Source organism: Mastomys coucha, unplaced genomic scaffold, assembly GCF_008632895.1.
Source record: "Mastomys coucha isolate ucsf_1 unplaced genomic scaffold, UCSF_Mcou_1 pScaffold18, whole genome shotgun sequence".
Classification (NCBI taxonomy): Eukaryota; Metazoa; Chordata; class Mammalia; order Rodentia; family Muridae; genus Mastomys; species Mastomys coucha.
Window position 1 is genome coordinate 10,352,164 of NW_022196900.1, and position 23,699 is coordinate 10,375,862.

Below are 23,699 nucleotides of genomic sequence, written 5' to 3' on the forward strand. Positions count from 1 at the left end.
TGCATGCCACATGGCACATAGATATCCATACAGGTAAATGATGTTGGGTAAGTTGGAAATCTACCAATATTACAATGAAATTAGACTCTTTATGGAGTAATACACTCAAAACAAATTAAAGACTTAATGTAAACCCTAGAACTATAAAACTGATAGAAGAAAGGAAGGAAAACTTTATGACAAAGAACTTCTTGGTTTCTTAAGTGTGATCCCAAATGCACAGTCAATGAAAGAAATATAGAAAGAGAGAATTACAAGCTAAATTCCTTATGTCTAACAAAGGAAACAATTGTATAGAAAAAATCATATACAAAATGGAATAAAATATATGCAATTACACATGTGGCAAGTGATTCAATATCTAAAATACATAAAGAACTCAATAACTCTTTGGTTAAACATTGTCAGATGATCTGAAAAGAATGCATGCGAAGTTTTCAGCATCATTACTCACCATGGAAATACAAACTGCAATAGTAATGAAATAATGCCTCAACCCCTATTAGGATGAGCCTTCCCTCCCAAAAAAAAAGATATGAAGAACGGTACACCTTATAACAAGAGTTAGTAGAGATGGGAATCACTGAAGTCACTATGGAAAAACACTATGGCTATTCCTTGAAAATGTAAACATGGAACTACCATGTGGTCCATGTGTCCCAAAGGAAATGAAGTCAGTATATTGAAGAAATCCATACTTACTCATCTATTATAGCCTCATTTACACTACCAACATGTCAAATCATTACAAATGTCCATCAACAGATAAATGCATAAATAAATGTGGTATCAACTCTAAATACTTAGGAAGTCAATTGTGATGTAGATGAGCATTTATGTGGCATAAACTAGATACAGAAATAAATACCACGTGATGTCACGCATAAGAGGACTCTAAAGTTGACCTTACCAAGACAGAATAGAATGATGACTAGTGGGGACCTGAGTGGTTAGGGAGAGAGAGGCTCAAGCAGATATTGTTCAAATGATTCAAAACTTCCATTAACCATGTACATACAATAAACCTGTAACTGTACAATACAATTACCAAGACATTGTGCTCTTTAAAAAATGCTGAATGAGTGCTAAATACTCCCACTCCCAAAGTGATGTCTGTGTTTGGTAAGGCACATATTAATTAACTAGATTCAAAGATTCTACAGTATAAATGCACTTTAGAACATCATGCTGAACATGAGAAAATGCATATAATTTTACCTGTTAAAATAGTTTTAATTTTATGAATAAATGCAGCCAAACAGCATACACAAAAAAATATCACTGTGTTTCAGTACAGTTTACATATTTGCACTTGAGTTTTTGTATGTCAAAAATAATACCTAACGAAGCATGGGAGCTGCCCTCATGACTTAAAGTCTGCTTACCACTGTGTAAAAGGTTACATATCATTTAGGATTATGGCTAGCATACCTGGGAAATGACAATGCACTAATGGAATTTATCTACAGGTCGTTCTTGCCGGAGTTACTTTGGCCTTGACCATTTCTCACTGGAGGACACTCTAATTTGCCATGATTGATAGGAGTTTGTTAGCCAACAATCAGAGAGACCTAAATAAGTAAGGCAGCCAAAACTGAACACATGGAGACTCCCACATGCTCCAGCTGCTCTTTGTACAAATGATGGATTAAGACAGAATGGTCCAGCAGAAATACAGATGGAGGGACCAAGTCACTGCCAAAGCTGGAGCCCTAAATCTGCCATCATGAGCAAAATGGAATCCATGGTGGGCTGCAAGATTGGCTGAAAGCAAAGACATCCTTTAACTTCACAGTCCGGCATCCTAAGGCAGAATCATCCTCCTACAAGAATAGAAGATGAGCGAATGGGCAAATACTGATGGCACCTGTGGTTAGGAAGATGGCTGTCCTTACACTGTGAAAGGAACTGGATTGTTCCATCAAAATTTTACAACATAAGTCAGAAATATATCACTACATTTTTTACTATAAATTGGCACTCTGACCCATTCTTTATCTTCCTTCTTTTAGTATTTATGCACTTAGTATATGCTAGCCACTGCCAGTATTTGGATATATATATTAAATCTATATTTTCTCTTTTTCTTAATTAATTTTTATTGAGCATGCAAAATAAGAGGCTTCATTTTAAGTATACACTTGCCCTACTTTTTCTCTTTTATGGTCCATACCTCCTTTGTGAATGTTGGCTTGCGATACTATCTTTGTATTGGTTTTCATAGTCTTAATTTTTAAATTCCATTTATTTATTATATGTGGTACACATGAACATGCCACAATACCTACATGTGATAGTCAGAAGACAATGTGTAAGGGTCAATTTTCTCCTTCCCTCATGTAAGTCCCAGGGACTGAACACGGGTCATCAGGTCTGAGGAACACAATAGTGATCTTTATTTTAAGCAAAATAAGCCAGACTCAGAAGACATACTTCATGGGTTTTTTTTCTCATTTGTGGGTCTAGGATTATGCATATATGCAATATATATTTGATTTATATATTAATGAGAAACAGGTTGTATATTTATAAGAATTAGAAGAGTCTCCTAGCTAGGAAGTACATTTTACACAAAGGATAAAGACTGATGCAAATCTGGGTTTTCTAGAGAAGGGAAATCCTTTCTTCCATCTTGGGTTCTCCATTTTTTTAGTACTTTCTCAGTAGAATATGCTTATCCTGGAACCTGCCTCTCCAGTGGCTTAGTTAAGTGCTTCATGATCATAGAGTAATTACAGTGATGATGACCACAATGGGAATGCTGTCAACTGTTATCAAACAATTTCACCTACTTCTATAGTGCATAAGAAGACTCAGACAGTATTCTAAACAATTTATATATGAATATACACTCATATACATGTATACATATACAGTGCATAGCTATGCATACATATGTATATGTATTATTGGCTTAACTATATATATATGTAATATGTATATATATGACAATATAGCCTTATTATTAAGTCAATAAGTCTACTATCCTGATAATATAAATAAAATACTTGAGCTGTAATAGGTCACAGAGATAGATAGATAGATAGATAGATAGATAGATAGATAGATAGATAGATAGATAGATAGACAGACAGACAGACAGATAGGATGTAAGGTAATTTGAGTGGCTATTCTATTATCTCTTTTATCTCCTAAATGAATGACACAGAGACTTGGTATATTCATTACAAGCTTAGTGCTTCTGGCACTAAGCTGTGTAGGTTCTAAGCTATGCTAAACCAAGTCTGCTGGCCTGCCCTACTTCCAGACTACTTTCCACTCACTTGTCCTGTTTCTGCCATCTTGGTCTCATATGGGCTTTCTTCTTCTGTGTCCTTGAGGCAACTCCCCCCTGTGCACAGTAATCAGCATCTGAATGCACAGTGCACAACAGCATTCCCAACGTGAGAATCAGTACTGGGAGGGAGGAAAGGAAATGGAGAATTTGAGGAAGTTATATAATTATATTATAATCTCAAAAAATAAAAGAGAAAATATTCAAAGGCCAAATAGTGTGTCCAAGGTTATCAAGGCCAGCTGGCTTCAGAGTTCACCTCTTAACCACTACACTTGTATGGAATAGTAAATATTTGAATTTCTTACTAGTACTAAAAACACCAATAGACAAATGGGCTAAGTATATGATTCTTTAGCTACTGAAAAGTTCTTGTGATGTTACAGTATGAAATTTTGGGAAGTAGTAAAAATTGAATCAAGTGCCACATTCTAGAGCTACTTCAAACACAAACTGTCTGTATATTGCCAAGTTTCTAAGACAGTCAGTGACCCCACCACTAAACAGGAACAGCACATAGGTGCTTTTGAAATTTTAGATTTTAATTTCCATTACCCACATAGGTTCCTTGATACTATTTTTCTGCAGATACTTTGTGATTACAAGTGTACAAAGTAGGGGGAGGCTGGGGAGATGGCTAAGTGGTTTAGAATACTTGTTGCTCTTGCAGAGGACCTGGATTTCATTACCAGCATATACATATTAGCTCACAGCCATCTCAATTTCTAGTAACAGGGAATCTGATGCTGTCTTTTGGCCTCCACATGTACTAGGCAAGCTTATAGTACACATACATATCTAGACAAAACATTCATACAAAAAATATATTAAAAAATTAAACAATCTAAAACATGGAGATTCTTAAAACATTGATAAAAAATTTTTTCCAAAATCACACATTATGTGAAGGCAGAGAAAATCATTTTTAAATCATGAACTTCTGATGATTAATTGGAAATAGAATTAGGAAAATCACAACTATGTGTAGTACATTGGGAAGTGTAGGGTTTGAGTCTTGTTGACCTAGATTCAGTTTCCCCATGTGCTACTTGTATGCTTTAGAGAACCTTGGCTCTCCAGGAAGGAAAATATATTTATACCTAGATCTTCTGAGCATGTTGACATGCTGAAGTGCCTTACACTTGGTATTTAAAGGACAATAGTACTGTTAACTTTTACTCCTTTTTGATAACTTACATCTTCAGGTGTAGCAGTGCCAGGGATCATTAACACTTGTCCATGCAGATTCTGTATTCTAAACATCAATCTACTATGCTTGGTGTTATTAGAATAATTTTTAAATGTCAGTGTAGATGCTGATCTCAAAGAGTTTACAATCTAAGTAAGGGTCTAATGATGTAAAGGGTATTAGTTTAAGAAGCAAGAGATGGATATAGTAATAAAGAAGTCACATCCAAACCACTTCAGTGTAGAAGAAACACACTTCAGGTAAAAATAATCAAATAAGCATTAACATGCAAATAATAATGTATTGTGAGATGTAAAGGTGTGCTTTCTTGGACCATTAGCTATCAGAGTCATTCTTCATCATTGTGACCTCCAACATGAGTTAAAAACTGAATTCTACCACAAGTTTATCATAAACTCCCCTAGATGCTATTATTTCAATTTGTATTTTATGACCTTAGAGTTTAATATTTTGCCCTGCATAGTATCATAAGAGATCAAACATTGGTTCCTCTGATTCTTTTGAAGAATTAAATACAAGATATTCGATCACCATCTCCCCAACCAACACGGTATCTTTTAAAAGGACTGTAATTCCTTAGAAGTTACTTTGCATACCCCTGCTCTATCTTTAATCAAACAGTTCTCCTGCATGACACATCTCCAACATTTCCTTCCCCAGATTTTCATTGGTGAAATATCCATGTATTTCATAAAGTCAACAAGGGAGTCCCTGATTGCTGAGGAGAAAATGATCCTGACAGGGGACTGCTGCTACCTGAGCCCTTTACTCCGAAGGATCGTCAGGTTCATTGGTGAGTTCAACAAGGAGCTATGCTCCCAGGGATAGGTGAACCTTACTAAACTTGCTGGATATGTTTGAACAAATAAGGCAAGATACAGTAGAGCCAGCATTAAAAGCAAGAGTTGTTTGGGAATTTCCCACTAAGGGTAAAGGCAGGCCTAATCCTGGTGCCATGTCAAATATTTGATCCTTGAAGCAAGATGCGATTTATTAAATTGTTGTACAGAATCAAATATTTGATCCTTGAGGTGAGGTGGTGCTTACTAAATTGTTATTCAGAATGATTCCAACCAATTTTTCCCTGCTCAACATTTCTCTGAGATTATCCCTGAACATATGTTTTAACACTAATTGGATGTTGACATATACTAAAAGGTAAGGGTCAGGGAAGGGTTGGAGGACAAATGGAAACATTAATAAAATGAAATAATCAAATTTTCTGACAAAGTTCTCCTGACTTGTAGATTTGTTATTCAGGAACAAAATATGAGACATCAAATCCATCAGATTCTTGAAAACATTGCCTTTTCAAACTTGGAAAAGGAATGTTTAGTTTACTGTTCATGATGAAGAATAATGAAAGCATATTTTATGTCCTTGCTAAAAATACCTAGAATGGTATAGATAATGATTATAGAATGGGAATTTGTGTATTAATTGAGGTAGAAATTTAAATATTGCATAATGTCCTCATTATAAGTACTCAATAAATGATCATTAAGTCAATAGTGTAACAAAACCTTGCAAATGTGCTGACAAGATCATCATAGGAGTCCCAATAAAATTTCTAAACTATGTATATCATACTCTCATACTTTTTGATAAATAATTAATACCTTTCTTCCTGTTATAGTAAAGGGTTCAAGTTATAAACAAATGACCTTATCAAAGTTTAGTATAGAACAACATCTCTGATTGGACTAGGAATGAAGAAAGTACTAGAGCAGAAAGCCTAATAAAATGTTATGTAAATATAGCAAATTAAAATGTAACACATAAATACTCCTAGGAATTGTGAAAGTCTGCAAAATTAAAGTTTTTCTAGACTTCAGAGGACTTTAGCTGGCTCACTTGGGTATAGCTTGATCAATATGATGTTACTACTGTCCAAGACAACAGTTCCAAACAATGGTTCCTTTCAAACATGTCCAAAGTTAGACCAGTTTCCATCTAAATGGCTAGCTACCAAATCATGAGAAAGGAAGAGAGAAGAGAGTATTTATCCCACTCAACACTGAACTAGATAGTTCATTACATTACTCCATTTAATCTACCCAGTATTACATGAAGTGTATAAATACTCTGCTAGAATACAGAATCAAGATTTGATTCAAATCTATAATATATTTGATAATTTATATATTATAATTTATTTATATTTTTATTCAATATTGTGTGCGCCCTTCCATTTGACCTGCTCCCTATGCATGCACTTAAACAAATTATTCAATGAAAAACATTTTAATTAATTATTTTATGTATTTACATCCCAAATGTTGCCCCCTTCCCAGTACCCCTTCCAGAGTTCTTCACCCCATCCCCTTTGCCTCTGAGAGGGTTTTCCTCTACCCCAGCCACTAAAATTAACTATAAACATCTTCAAAAGTCACTGTTACTGTTTCTTTACAGAGAGAAGCCATATCTATCTGTGACTCACCCTACCTGGGGCACGGTCCAAAGATCAGAAATTTTAACTGTTGTTTGTCCTTTATGTAGGACCCTATAGCTTATATAAGTGCTTATGGAGAGATGACAAGGGATCCCAATCTCCCAAGGTGAACCCTCCACATAGCATGCTGTGGCCCATGAAATGATCACTTGAGACAAAACATTGAGCTAAGGCAGGGTTTCAAGATCAACGGAAGATTAAGTTCCCACTATCAAGTGATGACACATTTTCTATTTGGTTTTTGAATGAAAGGAGAAATATGTTGAGGAGACTAACAATATGACCATTTCATGGTATAGTTAAAGGTAGGGGGCTTATTGTAGATATGAGACAGAGAACAGCTGGAGGCATCTGGAAGAGTGCAGAGCACAGACAGAGAAAAGTAGACTTAACATGGCCATCAGACAGGACATGGCCAGGGCTATCTTTGAGAGGAGGACAAGAGCAGGGGATAGAGAATAAAGAACACAAAATGAGAAGAACAGTGGGATTATGAGGAAAGTGAGTAGCTGGGGTGAAGAAAGGATCAGAGGCCTGGCATGGGGGACTTTGGAACGTATAACAAGTACTTGTGATAGTGAGGGAGCTTGGAGGCCAGAAGTGGAGGGAGCTTTGCTATGAAACCACAGGTATATGACAATGGAGATCCATGTGTCCTTTCAGCCAGAAATAAGAGAAATGACCCCTTTGGCAAATAGGAACCAGTCTCACAATTTCCTGAGGTATTCTGGTTTTTATCTGACCTCCAGAAATCCTCCTAGGGTGCAGCTTGAGCTCATTTCTGGATATTTCATCTGCCTTTTGTAGTCTGGGGAATTGGAGTTTCCTTTGGAACCGACAAGTCTGTCATAAGATAGTAGAAATCTGGATGATAAAAGCATAAGGCAGAGATATTCAAATAAATCAGCTCAAGTTCAACGTGATAATATAGCCAGTAGGTAATATGTAAAGCTCGAGAAATTAGAGACAGCAATAAAAAGCAGTGGTCACAGTATCACAAGAGGATTTGCTTCGTATATTCCTTGTTTTATAACACAAGGATCTATCTGCCCAGTTGGTCAACTAGAAAATCTGGGAGACACTCACCATCTGGGAACTTGTTAGCAATGCAGGCCTATGGAACCCACCCCATACCTACTCTGAGGATTTAGCCTGATGATCAGGGTAAAATTTGAAAACCACTCACATAGGCAATTAAAATTCTTTTATCCTAATGAGAGATTTCTATACATGTTACCTCAAAACTCAGAAACTCAGTTGTATTCAGCCTCAACTCTACAAAAATACTATCTTGCAGCCATTGGTGTGTGTACATGTTTGCATGCATGTGTGCTTGAGTGTGTGTGTGTGTGTGTGCGTGTGTGTTTGGTGTATATACACATTCATGTGTGTATCCATATACCTGTACTTGTATGGTACCTGAAGAAGAATGTAGGATGACTCTATGACTCTCCACTATACTCCCTTGTGACTGGGTTGCTCTGAACCTGGAGCCAGACTGACAGCCTGAAAGTCCCAGTGACCCTCCTGTCTCTACCTGGTCACTACAGCACTAGGGTTACAGTCACACATGGCCACACTCAGTTTCTTATATGGGTTCTGGGAAGTCAAACTCAAGTACTCATGCTTATATTCCAAGCACCCCTAAAGGATGAGCCATCACTCTGAAGCATTTTCTTATATTCTCTGCATAGCCTTCAGAGCCCTTAGTGATCTGAGACCTCTTCTGTTTCCAGTCTCATGTCCCATGATAAGTTGCTTTAGTGGCCTTCAGAAAGACTATCAGATTCCCATCTCAATTCCTGTACATGTTGTCTTCCTATTGTCTAGCTTAGCCTTATACCATAGCATCTGGCCACAGCCTTCAGCATCTGTTTAATCATTACCTATTTAAACCTACCCAACAGGTCTTCCAGACTCCCATTTAACCTGTTCATTCATCTTTTATAGGCACTTAACATACTGGCATTGTAGCTTACATCTGTTGCTCCTAATAATTCTGATCCTTGCAGAGTGCAGACTTTATGTGAACAGAATATTGCAAGCAACAATCCTCAAACATAGACTTTGAATAAATGTAGGGCTTGGGAAGTCTTTTTTAATTTTGTTTTTTGTTTGTTTTTGTTTTTATTGTTGTTGTTTCAGGGAGGGTTTTTTTTTGGTTTGGGGGGTTGGTTTTTTGTTTTGTTTTGCTTTGTTTTATTTTAGATGAATGAAGAGCAGAAATAAATTTTAATTAATATATTTTCCTAAAACTAGTTTTATAAAGGCTGATTCTTATGTCTTCATGTGCCTCCTCTTTTTATGACCCTGATAACCAATTCAGTTTGGTTCTAGAACTTTAAAGCACACAAATAAGGTGATTTGGAAAAGAGAGATGTGCAAGTTCATTCCGACTTTTTATAGAGAAGTGTCAGTAAAAAGAGAGTAACAAGGTCTATTTATCCAGACAAGGTTAATTTCTGAGTATCTAGATTATTTTGTTTATAAAAGGGAAAAAATATATTCGTTGAAATAGAAACTGTTTAAATGTAAATATTTCCTTTGACAGAAATTAAAGTAAAATAAAGCAGTTACTAAACTCCATTAGAAATGTTACTGTACAGAGCTTAATAATCTTCTTTCTAAGCCAACAGTCACCAAAATACATAGTCGGCAATTGGCATTGGGGAATGACAACTGTTTTAAATGACTATTCTAATTAAGCCTAAATGGCATGATTTCCCCTTGCAGTTTATGTAATTGTTTTTGAAGCCATTTTAAATAGTATTCCCTAGCAAATACAATCAGCTTTGAATTACAAAAAAAATCTAATGGATTAACAAATTATTTTACAGAAATACACTTCATAGCGGGAGTATCAGGCATAGCAGCATTCTGTCAGGCAGGATTGTATAGAGACATCCTTTCCTCAATGCCTTAGAACAGATCTTCTTTCAAACCCCACATTCCGTGTCATATCGTGTATCCTGAGAAAGAAGAGATGTAGATTATCTGTATGGACTAAATGAATTTTCCGAAATATAAATTAAAATACCAAGGTGATAACAATGGGGCTGAGAGAATGGCTCTGGAGCTAAGAGGAAGTACTGATCTTGCAGAGGGCTCAAGTGTGGTTTCCAGCAGTCAGTTAGGTGGTTCAGGACAGTCCCGCTCTAGGGGAATCCAACACCTCTGGCTTTCACAAGGGTCTGCACTCACATTCACACACCCACACACATACACATAGTTAAAAAATATGTCTTTATAAAAAAATACAGTAGTGCTATAGCTTCCATTATAACCTCAAAATGCATTAAGCATGTTTAATGAAGGGAAGCTATTCATGACATAATGAATATTAAAAGAATATAAATGAATGAATATTAGAATATTTTCTATTTCTAAATGTAGAAATGAATCTGTTCGTCTTAGGAGAGCAAACACCAGATTCAAGCACTGAGAGAGGGTGAGGTGGGAAGATTGAGAGTTCAAGTCTAGCCTGGGCTACATAGTAAGACCCTATCTCAAATTTTAAAAAGGTATACAAGTCTATGTTATGTTTATGTGCTATTTAAATGAGAATGAATGACAATTAATGAAAAAGAGAGCATGCATTTAAAAGAGAGCAAGGAAGGTACATGGGAGGGTTTGGAGGGTGAAAAAATAAAGAAATGATGTGATTATATTATAATCATAAAAATAAAAACATGGGCTGGCGAGATGGCTCAGCGGGTAAGAGCACTGACTGCTCTTCCAAAGGTCCTGAGTTCGGATCCCAGTAACCACATGGTGGCTCACAACCATCCATAATAAGATCTGATGCCCTCTTCTGGTGCATCTGAAGACAACTACAGTGAATTACACTGGAGTGAGCGGGGCTAGCAGAGGTCCTGAGTTCAATTCCCAGCAACCACACACATGATAGCTCATGGTCATCTGTACAGCTACAGTGAACTCATACACATTAAAAAAAAAAAAAAAACTTAATCTTGGGCTAGAGACATGGCTCGGTGGTTAAGAGCACTGGGTGCTCTTCCAGAGGTCCTGAGTTCAACTCCTAGCACCTACCATCTATAATGGGATCCAATGCCCTCATCTGGTGTGTCTGGAGAGAATGGCAGTATACTCACATACATAAAATAAATAAATAATTCTTTAAAAAAAATAAAATAAAAAACATAATGGATTAAAATGAAAATTGACCCTTACTATTTCAGAATGTAAGATTATAAGTGAATTGTTTAGATATCTACTGTTCTGTGATCTTGATTCATTTAATTATGAAGATGTTTAATTTTAGAAACAGAAAAAAACTAAATATTTAACAGTATTTAAAACAAAGATGTGAGGTGTCTCTCATTTCTGCTCTCCATGCCTTTCCTTCCCACTCCACCAAGTTACAGGGAAATAATCTACAGCCTTAGGTTGTCAAGAGAGATGAAACCCTGGCATCCTTTCCAGCAATGAAGACTTAAGTAAGGAAGCCATATATTCCCCCAAAACATAAGGAGATAAACATACTTCAGGAGGGAAACCTATTATAAAAATCATTCTTAAATGATTACTTTTTGGCTCAGCACTGAGAAGTAATTAGTAGAAAGTAGAATTAGCAAGGCTTGGGGCTGCCTTACAGAAGGAAGACTAAATTAACTTTCTCTTCCTGAATAGCTTTTCTGTGGGGTTACTGAAAAATACTACACACATGCCAACAGTAGACTCTCTGTTAGCACCTAAAACAGCCCACCATTCAGAAACCATTTATTACGGTCTTTTCATTGGTGACCACAGAGCTACTCTATTAGTACTTCTAATCAAAATGTAATTAAATACTAAGCAAGTTTTTTGCAATTTAGGTCAAGTCCAAGGATTAAGAACACTGGACAGAATGGAAAGTGCCATGGTAAACAGTTAATGAATGTAACACTAATTAATAAATTATCTGTGATCTGAATGAAGCATGAATATTTTAAATACACTTTCAAAGGTCATCATGTTTTATGGTTGTAAGGATTGATACTCGGAGACAAGCTTAATTTCAGCCTTTTGAGAACTAGAAAATTGGTCTCAATTTTCAAAGTCATTTAAATGTACTTATTCTGAAGAGATTTCATTTAATCATTTTATTTCTACGTACGTTATTTATCATTTAAACATAGTGGGAATTAGTCATGTTCACTCAACCTTCAACTAATAATTTATTGAGAACCTTCAGGTAGTAATGTATGGAGAATGTACTTTATGTTCGGTTCTGATAGTGTTGAGAGGGTCACTTTTTGTCAACAAAGCTGAATAAAATTTGCTTTAGTTGATTTTCTAGTCTAATTTGGAAAGGCAGGCATTAAACAACATCAATAACTAGATTGCATTTTTTAGAAACCATATACTATAGAGAAAAATTAATAGAGAAAATTAAATAGGGTGTTTGTAACACTATATACATTCAAATCTCAATGGAAGGAGGATGTTGTCAGTCAGGAAGAATTGTCTAGAGTTGATACTGATTTGATAGAAAAGCAGAACCACCAATACAGGGACAATCCCAGTGAGCAGGGTGGCCAGGAAACAAGGCTAGTTTGGTGAGCTGGCTGTAGAAAACTAACTTACCCAAGAAACCTAAAACTAGGTCACAGTGCCATGGCATCCAGGTTTGTTTCTGAGAATGGATCTATACTGTAAAAAAAAATTGTCAAGAGCAGTGCTTATAAACAGATAGTATGATTCTGCAACTCAGAGATAGGCAATTTGAAGAGATCAGAAAGACAGGATCAGGATGGCTATTAGAGGTTGTAAAAGAAATTAAAGAAATAAAAATAATCTAATTGATTCTTGCTCTCATGAGGTGAAAATGTTTGGATCTCCCTACTAGAGATGTGTACAGTTTCTGAACCATGAATGTTGTTGAAGACTGCAGGAGGAAGACTGATGTCAAAACTGGGAGCTGTAGTTGGCTCTGCTAAGGTGCAATCTCTGCTCAACACTCAGGAAGTCATGGGGGTGGGTGTAGATTTTGGTTGCTCTTCTCTGTGCAAGAGATGAATATTCTCCTTTGAATATTATCCTCACTGGTCTAGACTACTATGAACCTGACCAGACTCCTCACCCAGAATTCTATAGGCTTCTAAGTTTTTAGAAGAAAAGAGATAAAGTCATATGAGACACCTTTTCTGAGGACTCTACCCAGCAAGAGTGTTTACAGATTGGGCTCAGATAAGACAAATTGAGCAGAGAACTCCTATCTCTGGCACTTTGCAGGTTAGCCAGTGCAAAAATCACTTCAGCAAACTCAACTGATATAAACCTACGTTTCTCACCCTTGGCATGGCTGACTTGTTAAGCCAATGCTCTAATAGCACAACTAGCATGATATGGTTTTGTTATAAAATACCTTGACTCAAAGCACCTTAGCAAAGCTCCCAATCCCAGGTTCTTGACTGTGATTTGAGAAAACCAAGGCAACAAAGACTTGAAGCAGCTACTCATATCAAATCCACAGTCAACAACAGAAAGAATCAAGTGCACACATGCTTAAAACTCAGCTAGATTTCTTGACTCTTCTATAGGCTGGGGCACCAACCCAAGAGTGGTGCCACCCACTTTCAGGCTGTGTCTCTTTCTATTGAGGAAGACAATAAAGTTAACCCCCCTCAAAGGTGTCCATAATCCAACCCAATGGAGACAACCCTTCATTGAGATTCTCTTCCCAAGAGATGGGTAGGTTATATCAAGATGACAGCTAAAATTCACTGTCACAGTCAGATGGTCCTTTTTCATATAGGAGTAGAGCAGAATTGCCTACTTACTGTAGGATATTTCGCCTCATCCTTGGCCTTCTCATAGCCAGATACCTGACATACCATCCCCTCTTGTACTAGTGTCCTTCAAAAATCCCTTCCAAAACAGGGTATTCCCTGGGATGAAAGATCATGCATAGTTGCTAACTGTTTCTGTAGTGTTTAAGAAAACAAGTATATTTTAATAATTGTCAAAAAGTGATGGCTATTTTTGCTACATAAGATATCTCATAACAAGATTTGTCATAGTCATGAAAGTACTGTCTGAATATCTGTAGTTATTCGCAGTAGTTAATAGAGAGTAGGCTCGAAGCATTCTATAAGAATAATAACATATGTTTAACAAACTACTTAAATTATGACCATAGTACTTAATAAAGTGCTTAGGAAATGCATCATGCCAGGACAGGAGCATCAGTCCTGTGTCTCTTAATCACCACAGGACTGGTGGCTATCCAGTCTGAGTGGTGCTGATCTGAAGGTGGAAAGTGGAATAGATCACCAACTACAGACTTAAAAACCTATAAACAGAGTCAGAAGCAGAAGATTTAGGGAATTGTGGGAGTCCTCTAATCCCTTAGGCTTTGACATCTCTGTTTTCTGTTCATCATAGAAACATTTCTCTCTGCATCATTTGTATCTGGGCATACTTCCTGGATTTATCTGTAGCCACATTCTCCATCTACTCTATTTAAAATCATCATGGCCTTTGGCTAACATTTGGCTTTTTTCCCCTTTACTAATCAGCATGTGGATCCACACTGCCTAGCAGGGCTAAGAAGCAGCTGCTCAGAGACTAGTGGGATGAAAGGGGAAGACAACAGCAGGGGGAGACAGTGGAGGCTGACAAGGCAAAAAGTGGGGACAACAGCTGAGTAAAAAGAGGGGGATGACATGAGAGAGAGAGAGAGAAAAAGAGAGAGAGAGAGAAACAGAGAGAGAGAGAGAGAGAGAGAGAGAGAGACAGAGAGCACCCAGGATCTGTCCTGTAAGGAAGGAGCAAAGAAGGTATTCTTACTGAAATAAAACAATCTGTTCCCAGTTCATGCTGTTGTACATTTGGGAAAAAGGAGTGTATTTGTTGGTTGTGACCTTTAGCTGTGAAAACATTCAGTGTTTGTGTTTTAGCTGATAAACTATCACGTTTTTAGGTGACTACCCTTTGTCATCACTTCCTGTGATTAGAACTTACAGCAGCGACAAACACGGGGATTATTTTTAAAACAGACCAGCTCATTATGCTGCAGAAATTGCTTTCTTGAAACAGAAGATAAATAACACATGGCGCTGAATATTTGTCTTAGCTTTTCAGAATTACAGATTTCTTATCTCATCAGTTTTTTAGAAAGAAGTTAAAAGCTTATCACTACTTTCATTTACAATCGCAGTATCAATTTAGAACTAATAATTTTTGAAGTATTTTTATGATTTGAATGACAGCTGTGTGCCATGGAGGCTATTTAAAGCATATTCCAAAAGAAAGCACGTAGTGACAGATAGCTAGCTATGTTGTGAGGTGAGAGACCCTGGAACACTTGAAACTAGTACGAGATAGTAGAATTGTGTAGGATTCAGAGATGGTCTAAGAAAAGAGAGGAAATATCCCACTTTCTGTCACTTCACAGTCAGGGAAAGCAGAATGTTCACTTTGCTGGGGTAATGATAGTAATGGTAGTGACTAAAAACTTTCATAATCCACACAGACTTTTGGATCACTTAAATAAACTAACTGAAATCTAAGTGGAAGCTTATCTTTGAGAAAAGAACTCACACCATCTCCCAGCCACCTCACAGGATGCTGTAGGTAGGAACCATCTTGAGGAGTGAGTTGTTGTCTGAGTTTTCCCCACATGTTCCTGTCTCTGCAATTCCACAGATATTCCATACACTGGGTTAGGGGAAGGTTTGCCAATGCAGCTTGGCCCAGCAATGTGACTGTGACCTAAGTTTGCTGGGTGGCCACATTGTGGATAATAGGTATCATCACACGAGGGAACAGAGGCCACTACCTTGAGGACCCAGATTCAGGATGCTTGCCCTCTGAAAGCAGTAGTGGAGCCAGTTCTGTGTGACTCTGGTATTGAGATGAAAGGAAGTCCCCATAGTCCCTCTCACACTCAGATGCCAATAGTTCACATCAGGGAGGAACAGCATACTTCTGTCCCTGCTCCACCCATTCTCCAGAGGAGAATAGTAAAGTGGTAGAAACATCAATGGCTTAGGCTCTCATCTTCCCTCAAAACCTTGTCCACTCTAGCTAAGGTCACACACAAACAGAATGTACTTCTGTCTTACACACTTTGTACACACACACTTTCTTACACACTTTCTACACACACACACACACCAGAACCTAAGCGTGTCACATAAAGATTACCATGAATCTTACTGCTTCTATGCCTCATGAAGCCTCCAGGCTAGCACCACTGCTGACTGGTCAGAAGACAAATGCATCAGGCCATCCACCACTGTTGCTATCCCACTGCCCTAACAAACACTGACGGTACATGAAGAAGCCCTATCAGTCAGTAAGGGCTTCCATTCCCAGGCTAGGAAAAGCCTTATTTTGAACTCCCACACCCACTGCTGTCTACACCACCACTGCCTGAACTTTTAATGTACTGTTCCTGCATGATCTGCAGAGATAGAAGGTCTGTCTCTGTTTGATATGATATTCATTATATCCAGCCTCATTAATCAAAGTCCAAAGAAGCTAACATGAGGTTGTATCCTGGTGGGTGCCCAGCTAGAAACAAAGTCAATATTAGATAACAAAATAATGCCTACCCTTAAGAAACAGTTATAGGAAAAGGCCCCTTACTACAGCAGGCCACCTCAGAACCTGGTAGAAATTCTGATCCATCAGATGAGCAGATCTCAACACAAGAAGAGAAGAAATATAAGAAAGGAAGAAAAGGAAACCAGATGTCCCCAAAACAAATGTTGCTCAAGAATCGGGTCCCAAGGGGATAAAAATGGCTGAAGTGCCTGATAATATTTAAAAAAAAAAAAAGTCATAAAGAAAAAAGCAAATGAGAGCTAAGAGAACACAGATAAGCAAGCCATCAAAGGAAACTAAGGAGACAATTCTAGATATGAGTGAAAGTAACATCAAAAGAATAAAAATTTTGTAAAAGAACAAATCAAAATCTCAGAAACAAGCTCTATCAGTCAAAACATACAGTAGAAAAACTCAACACAATCCAGATCAAGCTGAAGGAAGAATGCATGAACACGAAGATAGGTCTTTTGAATTATTGCATTCATACAAAACAAAATGGGAGCTGAAGAGACCATTCAAGGTCTTTGCAAGACCATTACAAGATAAGCACCCATGTCTTTGGAATACCTAGAAGCAAGGAAGTATCTTTGGCAGTGTTTTATTGCCACATGTCAAGTTATAAAACAATGGAAGATTTATGAAACCTGAAAAATAAAACCTCAGAGTCCTATTTGAGGTGTTTCTGATTAGAGAGTACAAACAGATTTCTAGGAAGAAACCTTCCACACCAGGAGAGAATGAATGTTGTGTTCCAAGTGCTGAGAGAAAATAGTTGCCAAGCAAAATTATCATACCCAGTAGAATCTATTTTTCAGAAATGGGAAGGTGGCAAAAAAAAATCACATTAACAGAATACAAGAAAAATTATATCTTACTAAATGTCAGGAAATTCCTTTTGTAAAACTCAATATGTGCTGGTGAGAAAGGCACTGAACAAACGAGGTATAGAAGTACTGTACTCCAACACAATCAAAAGCTGTGCATGCCCACCACTGACATCAGACCACATATGGAAATCTTAAAGTATATCCCTAATACTAAGAGCAAGGAAAGAATCTACTGCCAATACTGTTACTAAATATAGACCTAGAAACTTTAGCTAAAACAACTGGGCGAGGAAAAAGAAATAAAGGGTACATGATAAATGAGGAAAGCACCATCATCCCCATTTGCAGATGATATGATGAGAAAAGGCTGAAGTCTCCAGCAAAACACAATTAGAACAGAAAAGCGAATTCAAGCTTTGAAGCGCATGGTCAGCATACAAAAACTAAGCCATTTTCTACACACCAATAACAAGTTTATAACAATTTTGACAAGAAACCATGAGTGCAATCCCATCACAAGAGTTATTTAAAATACATAGGAATAAGTTTAACAAGGAAATAAAAAGACCTGTTGGTAAACATTCTACATCGCTAATGAAATAAGCTGTAGAAGACTTACAAAAAAGAGAAAGACTTCCCATGTTCATGGAAATTAAATGGTTATTGTTAAGATGTCTATATTACCCAAAGAGGTTCAGAGATCCAATGTAATTCCCATTAAAATACTAATGATATACTTCATAGAACTAAAAAAAAAAAAAAAAAAAATCTGAAATTTTATATGAAAGCACACAAGACTGCAAACAGCCAAGCAACCATGAGTAAAATGAGCAAAGCTGGAGATGTCCTGATTTTAAGACACATTGAAGAGGCACGGTAAACTATATCCAACTCTTGACAAAAGCACCAAGACACACACGGGAAAATGGACAGCCTCTTCTTCAGACAGCACTGAGGAAAATGATACATCCACATCAGAAGACTGTATGCCTCTCCCAGCTTGCAGAAAGACCAACCCCAATGGGCAAAGGACCTAAATGCAAGACTGGAGACCAGGGCTGGGGGAGAAGCACAGCAGAAATAGTTCCGACTCTAGCAGCACAGAAAACAGAAGCAAAACTTGCAAGGGCGAGTTACACCAAGCTTAGAGGCTTTTGCAGGAAAACAGAAGTGAAACTGTCTAGGCAACAACATGGACTAGCAAGAAGAAAAAAAAGGAATGGAGAAAAACATGGAGGTGGAATCCTCAACATGCAATGTAAACTTACATGAAAAGTTTAAAAAACAAATACGCTTTTAAAAATGTTAACATTTTTATACCAAAGGAAACAATCACCAGAGTGAACAGACTGCCGACATAATGGAAGAAAACAGTTACCAACCATGCATACAATAGTTGATATCCAGAATATATAAAGAGATAAAGAACATTTTAATTTTAATATAATATCTTTTAGCCAGGCAGTGGTAGCACATGCCTTTAATCCCAGCACTTGGAAGGCAGAGGCAGATGGAGTTCTGAGTTCACGGCCAGCCTGGTCTACAGAGTGAGTTCCAGGACAGCCAGAGCTACACAGAGAAAACCCGTCTTGAAAAAACAAAACCAAAACATATATACATACATATATATATATGGTTTATGAATATATATATGGTTTATGAATATATATATGGTTTATGGATATATATAATCATAAACCAAAACATATATATGTATATGTATGTATATATATATATATATATAATCTTTTTAAAGGAACAAATAAGCCAGGTGTAGTGATGCACATTTACAATCCCAGCACTAGGAAGTGGAGGCAGGAGGATTGGGAACCCAGGCCAGCCTCACCTATCCACATGTATCAAAACAAGCAAACAAAATGATAGGCAAATGACCTGAGTAGATATTTTTCAAAAGAAGAAATAGAACAGGAAAAAAAAAAGTGAACGTGTGCTCTGAATCATTAACATTAAAGACATTCAAATTAAAACAAAATTGGTAGGTCACCTCACTTCAGTTAAAATAATAAAGGAAATTTCTGTGTGGGATGTGGGGAAAAAAGAACTCTTCTCTGTTGGTGAGAATGTTGATTAGTGCAGCCACTGTGAAGAACATAGTAGTAACCCAGAAGATACAACTCAGATTTCCTGTCTGACCCAGCTAGTCCAGTTGTAGGTGTATAGCCAAAGGGAATGAAAGGGCTATGTCAAACAAGTGTGTGTGTGTGTGTGTGTGTGTGTGTGTGTGTGTGTGTGTGTGTAGTGTGGTGTGGTGTGGCTTGGGCACAGTGCAGTCTCATGTGGTCACAAAGAAGACAGAAATACTGTCATTTTGTTGTTGTTGAGAAAATGGATAGATCTAGAAGTCATTATAATAAGTAAAACTAGACAAATTCTCTCTCTCCTCTCCTCCCTCCTTCCTCTCTCTTTCTCTCTCACACTCTCTCTTTTCTTCCCTTCTTCCATCTCCTCCCTCCTTCCTTCCCCCTTCCCCTCATAAACACTAAGAATGGTGACTTAGAAGTAGAGCCATGTTTATTTAGCTTTGGGGAGAGGTGTTAGAGGTGGAAAGGTTTCCTTCAGTTTGTACGGTGTGTGCCGTGTGCAAATCACACACGGACAAATCACACTGAAACCCACTGTTGTGCACAATAGAAGTTAAAATATAACTTTTCAGAAAAAATATATCATCAACAATCTTAGTCAACTGTGGACCCATCATGAAACACTACCATCTGGCTAGGCAAGATGTTCCTTCTGGTACAATAGTGATATATCTGTTCTGGGGTAATCTACTGTCGGGCGCCACCACCCGGGCAGTAGGGGAATAAAGGGGGTTGGGGGAGGGAAACCCACATCCCACCAGAGCTCTGGTACTCTGACGGGGCAGACGTGGAAGGCTGCCTGTGCTCTCCACACAGCCCCGGGTGGGCATGATCCACTATCCCAGTCCTTGGCAAATGGAGAGGAGATATCCCCAGTGGTCCCTGGGCCTCACAGAGGCCAAGGATGATAGGTTCTAGTTCTTGGGCATCACAGGATGTCGCTGGACACGGCATAAGAGCTGAGAACAAGGTGGGGGTGTGGGGGTGCCCAGGGGCAGCTCAGTCAGCCTCTGGCCAAAGAGAGGAAGGGGGTGGGCAGGGGAAGCATCACCCAGTGGTTCTAGCAGGGGCATGGAGCAAGAGTCCTTCGTCTGGTCTCGTGGCTAGAGCTAGAATCCATTTCCCCAATACTGCGAGTCTAGATGAAATGAGGCAGTCCATGGTCTTAAAGTATTAATTTTAGAAAGGAAAGAAAGAGAGAGTAAAGATAGAAAAGTAGAGGCCGGCCATGGCCACATGGAGAGAGGGGGAAAGAGAGAGAGGGACCAACAGGTGAGAGTAAAGATAAGAATAAGAGGTTGAGAGGCAGGAGGGGTCAAACAGCCCCTTTTATAGTGGGTTGTGCTACCTTTCTGTTCCCAGGTAACTGTGGGGCAGGGCATACCTGGCTATAGTCAGTGACTGTGGGGGTAGACTCCAGCCAGAATCCTAGGAGCTTGGGTCATTGTCTAACTACAGGATAGTGGGTGGAGTGAGGGCTCTTAGTGTCACCAATCTTATGTCTAGGGCATAGCTTACTCTTCTGTCCCTTGTAGAATTCTCCACTGGGTCACTGGAGTAAGCCTCGCTCAACCAAGAACGCAGACTGCTTTTCACGGTCCAACGATCAACCATTTTCTGATTGGATTTGAGGCCTGCTGCATAAGAAGAAATTCAGAATAATACCATGACTGCGGGAGGTCATAGGCTGCCATGGGAAATCTACTGCTGTTGTTTTTTGCTAAACAAACATGATGTGTCGGTCAAATTATCTTCTAAATCATTTATTATTTACATTGGTGATGCTGTCATCTTTGGTCAGAAAATATTCTTTCTGTAGTAGCTGGTGGTACCTGCAGAGATGTGTAAGTGAGCAATGTGCTTAAAATAACTGTTGAATGCCCAGGCAAAAAATGGAACCTCTATACCTTCCCTCCAAGACTCTGAGAGTATCACAGAAGAAGAGTAAGAGCAGGAGGGATGCTGAAAGGAGGGAGAGTGGGAAAGAATGCTGACTTACCGGCCTGGCATGGCTGCTGCACTCATAAATTCATGGCTAGTGTGCTTACCTACACAACATGGGGCCTATCAACATCCCATTACAGAGGAGAAGTAGGCTCATGAGCCCCCCCCCACACTGTTGCATTTAGTCTAGACTCTGGCCCACAGTTACCTGGCAACAGCCAGGTGTGCCTGACTCACTATAAAAAAGGATGCTTGCCCCCCTCTTGCTCTCTTGAGCTTGCTCACTCCTCTTGTTCCTGTTCCCCTTCTCTCCCCATTGCCCTCTCCCCTCTCTCTCCACATGCTCATGGCCAGCCTCTATACTCTTCTCTCTCTCTCTCTCTCTCTCTCTCTCTCTCTCTCTCTCTCTCTCTCTCTCTCTCTCTGTCTCTGTTTCTGCCTTTCTCTCTCTATTATCCTCTCAACTCCCCTCCCCATGCTCTGAATAAATTCTATTCTATACTATACAGTCCATGTGGCTAGTACCTCAGTGGGGAAGAGATGCCTCAGCATGGGCCCGCAGAGGCACCCCCTCCCCCTACACTGTACTGCTCCTCAACCAAACATCTCCTTCCTCTCTTACCTTTTTATAAAACACAACACCCACCACCACTGAGGATTCATAAGCAGATAAGCGTTGATAGGTTGGAGGGAAAGGTAAAGCCATTTCCTTCAATGGTATATAGTTACAGGTGGATGCCCATGCTCCTGTAAGGAAACCTTCTATGCTTTGTAAACAGCTTTAATGATGAAGTCAAGGGATCACACACAAAAAATCCATAAAAGTCAAAGGGAGATTAGCGAATAAGAGGAGGGAATAAGTGGGTGGAGGAGGGCATCGAGAGAGGGCAATGAGGGTGAGTTTGGTCAAAATGTATTATCTACATTAGGAAACTGTCTTACTGAGTGCCTGTTACTATATACAATATATATGTGATTATAAAAAGTTTAAGAAAATGTATCTAAATTTTCAAAGTTATGATCTCCCTCTAATAATTTTAGGTATCAATCTACACTTCACAGATGTTTTTGAAGCTTCTTCTTAATATCAAACCTTTAATAGAAGAGGCCATTCAGAGTTATTTCACCAACCTCTAAAAATAAAACTGCTATTTTTAGTTTCTGAGAATTGTAGAAACAATCTCAAGGAGATCAGGGTTGACTAACAAAGGAATGGCTAGGGTCTTTTGCAAAGACACAGTGTGCTCTGACATCACCTATAGATCACTACTCTAGGGTCTACAAACCTTTGTTGGCATGGAATGTGCCAGAGGAGGGTAGGATCCCTCGGGTGGTCAGTGTTCGTCAGATCTGGCTCGAATGTGCCAGAATGATATGTGAGGATAGTGGCTGCTGTGAAGCCAGCAGGAAAGGCAGATGTAAGCAGAGAAAAGGTGGAAAAGCACAACCAAGCACAGTGGCAGGACAGCGTGCGCAGAGCCTGCCATGCCATCCCAGAATCACTGTGGGCATGGAGCTGACTCTTCCAACACTGGTCCTGCATGCCTAGGAACCCTCCTTTTCCCAAGACCTACCATTGTTCTCATTGGCGGCATGCCTGATGAATAAAATGCCAGAGGAAAATGCTGTCTCTTTTCTATTTTCAAGTAATAAATAACCCTTGTTTCCTGGAAAAGATTGTCTAGACAGACTTATTACCCTTGAACAAGCCACAGACTGGTCTTTAAGAACCTTACTTGAACATGTAAAAAAAAAAAAAAAAATTCAACCACTCAGACTTCTAGAGCCTGGGGATAAATCCTGCCAGGCATGATCAATGGATGCCTGCTCTCCCAGGTCAGAGCCCCTCAGTGTGAGTCGCCTGCAGCTAATAAAGATGCCAGTTCTCATTGTGATAAAGCATGTTCTTGCAAAGCCATGGAAAGGAAAATTATAGCAATCAATACATATCAAAATGAAACCGGAAAGAGTCATAGAAAGATTAAGTACTGTATAATGTCACTCATGTATGGAATCCACAAACGTGGACTTCAGCAAAGCTGAATGGACATGGAGGAAGGGATAGGGAGAGGTTGTTTAATGAGTACTAAAGATAAAGTTAGCTATGGTGATAGAATTAAGTATCAACATTTTAAGGATTTATTCAATTTTCTTAGTGTGTTTTACCTGTATGTATGTTAGTGTACCACATGCATGCAGTATTCTAGAGAGCAGAAGGCATCAGATCCCCTGGAACTAGAGTTCTAGATCATTATGAACTACCATGTAGGTGCTGGGAACTGAAACCAGAACCTCTGCAAGAGCTACAAGTGCT

At 38.6% G+C, this 23,699-nt stretch overlaps 1 protein-coding gene across 2 annotated transcripts in view; it reads left to right on the top strand.

Annotated features, from left to right (window-relative positions):
- The window catches only part of Plppr1 (phospholipid phosphatase related 1), a 287,229-nt gene that overhangs the window by 247,978 nt on the left and 15,552 nt on the right, over positions 1-23,699 (top strand). For both annotated transcript variants that reach the window (XM_031377379.1, XM_031377380.1), the window contains exon 4: positions 5,166-5,298. In XM_031377379.1, the coding sequence (XP_031233239.1) occupies positions 5,166-5,298 (133 nt within the window). The remainder of the gene's footprint in view (positions 1-5,165; positions 5,299-23,699) is intronic.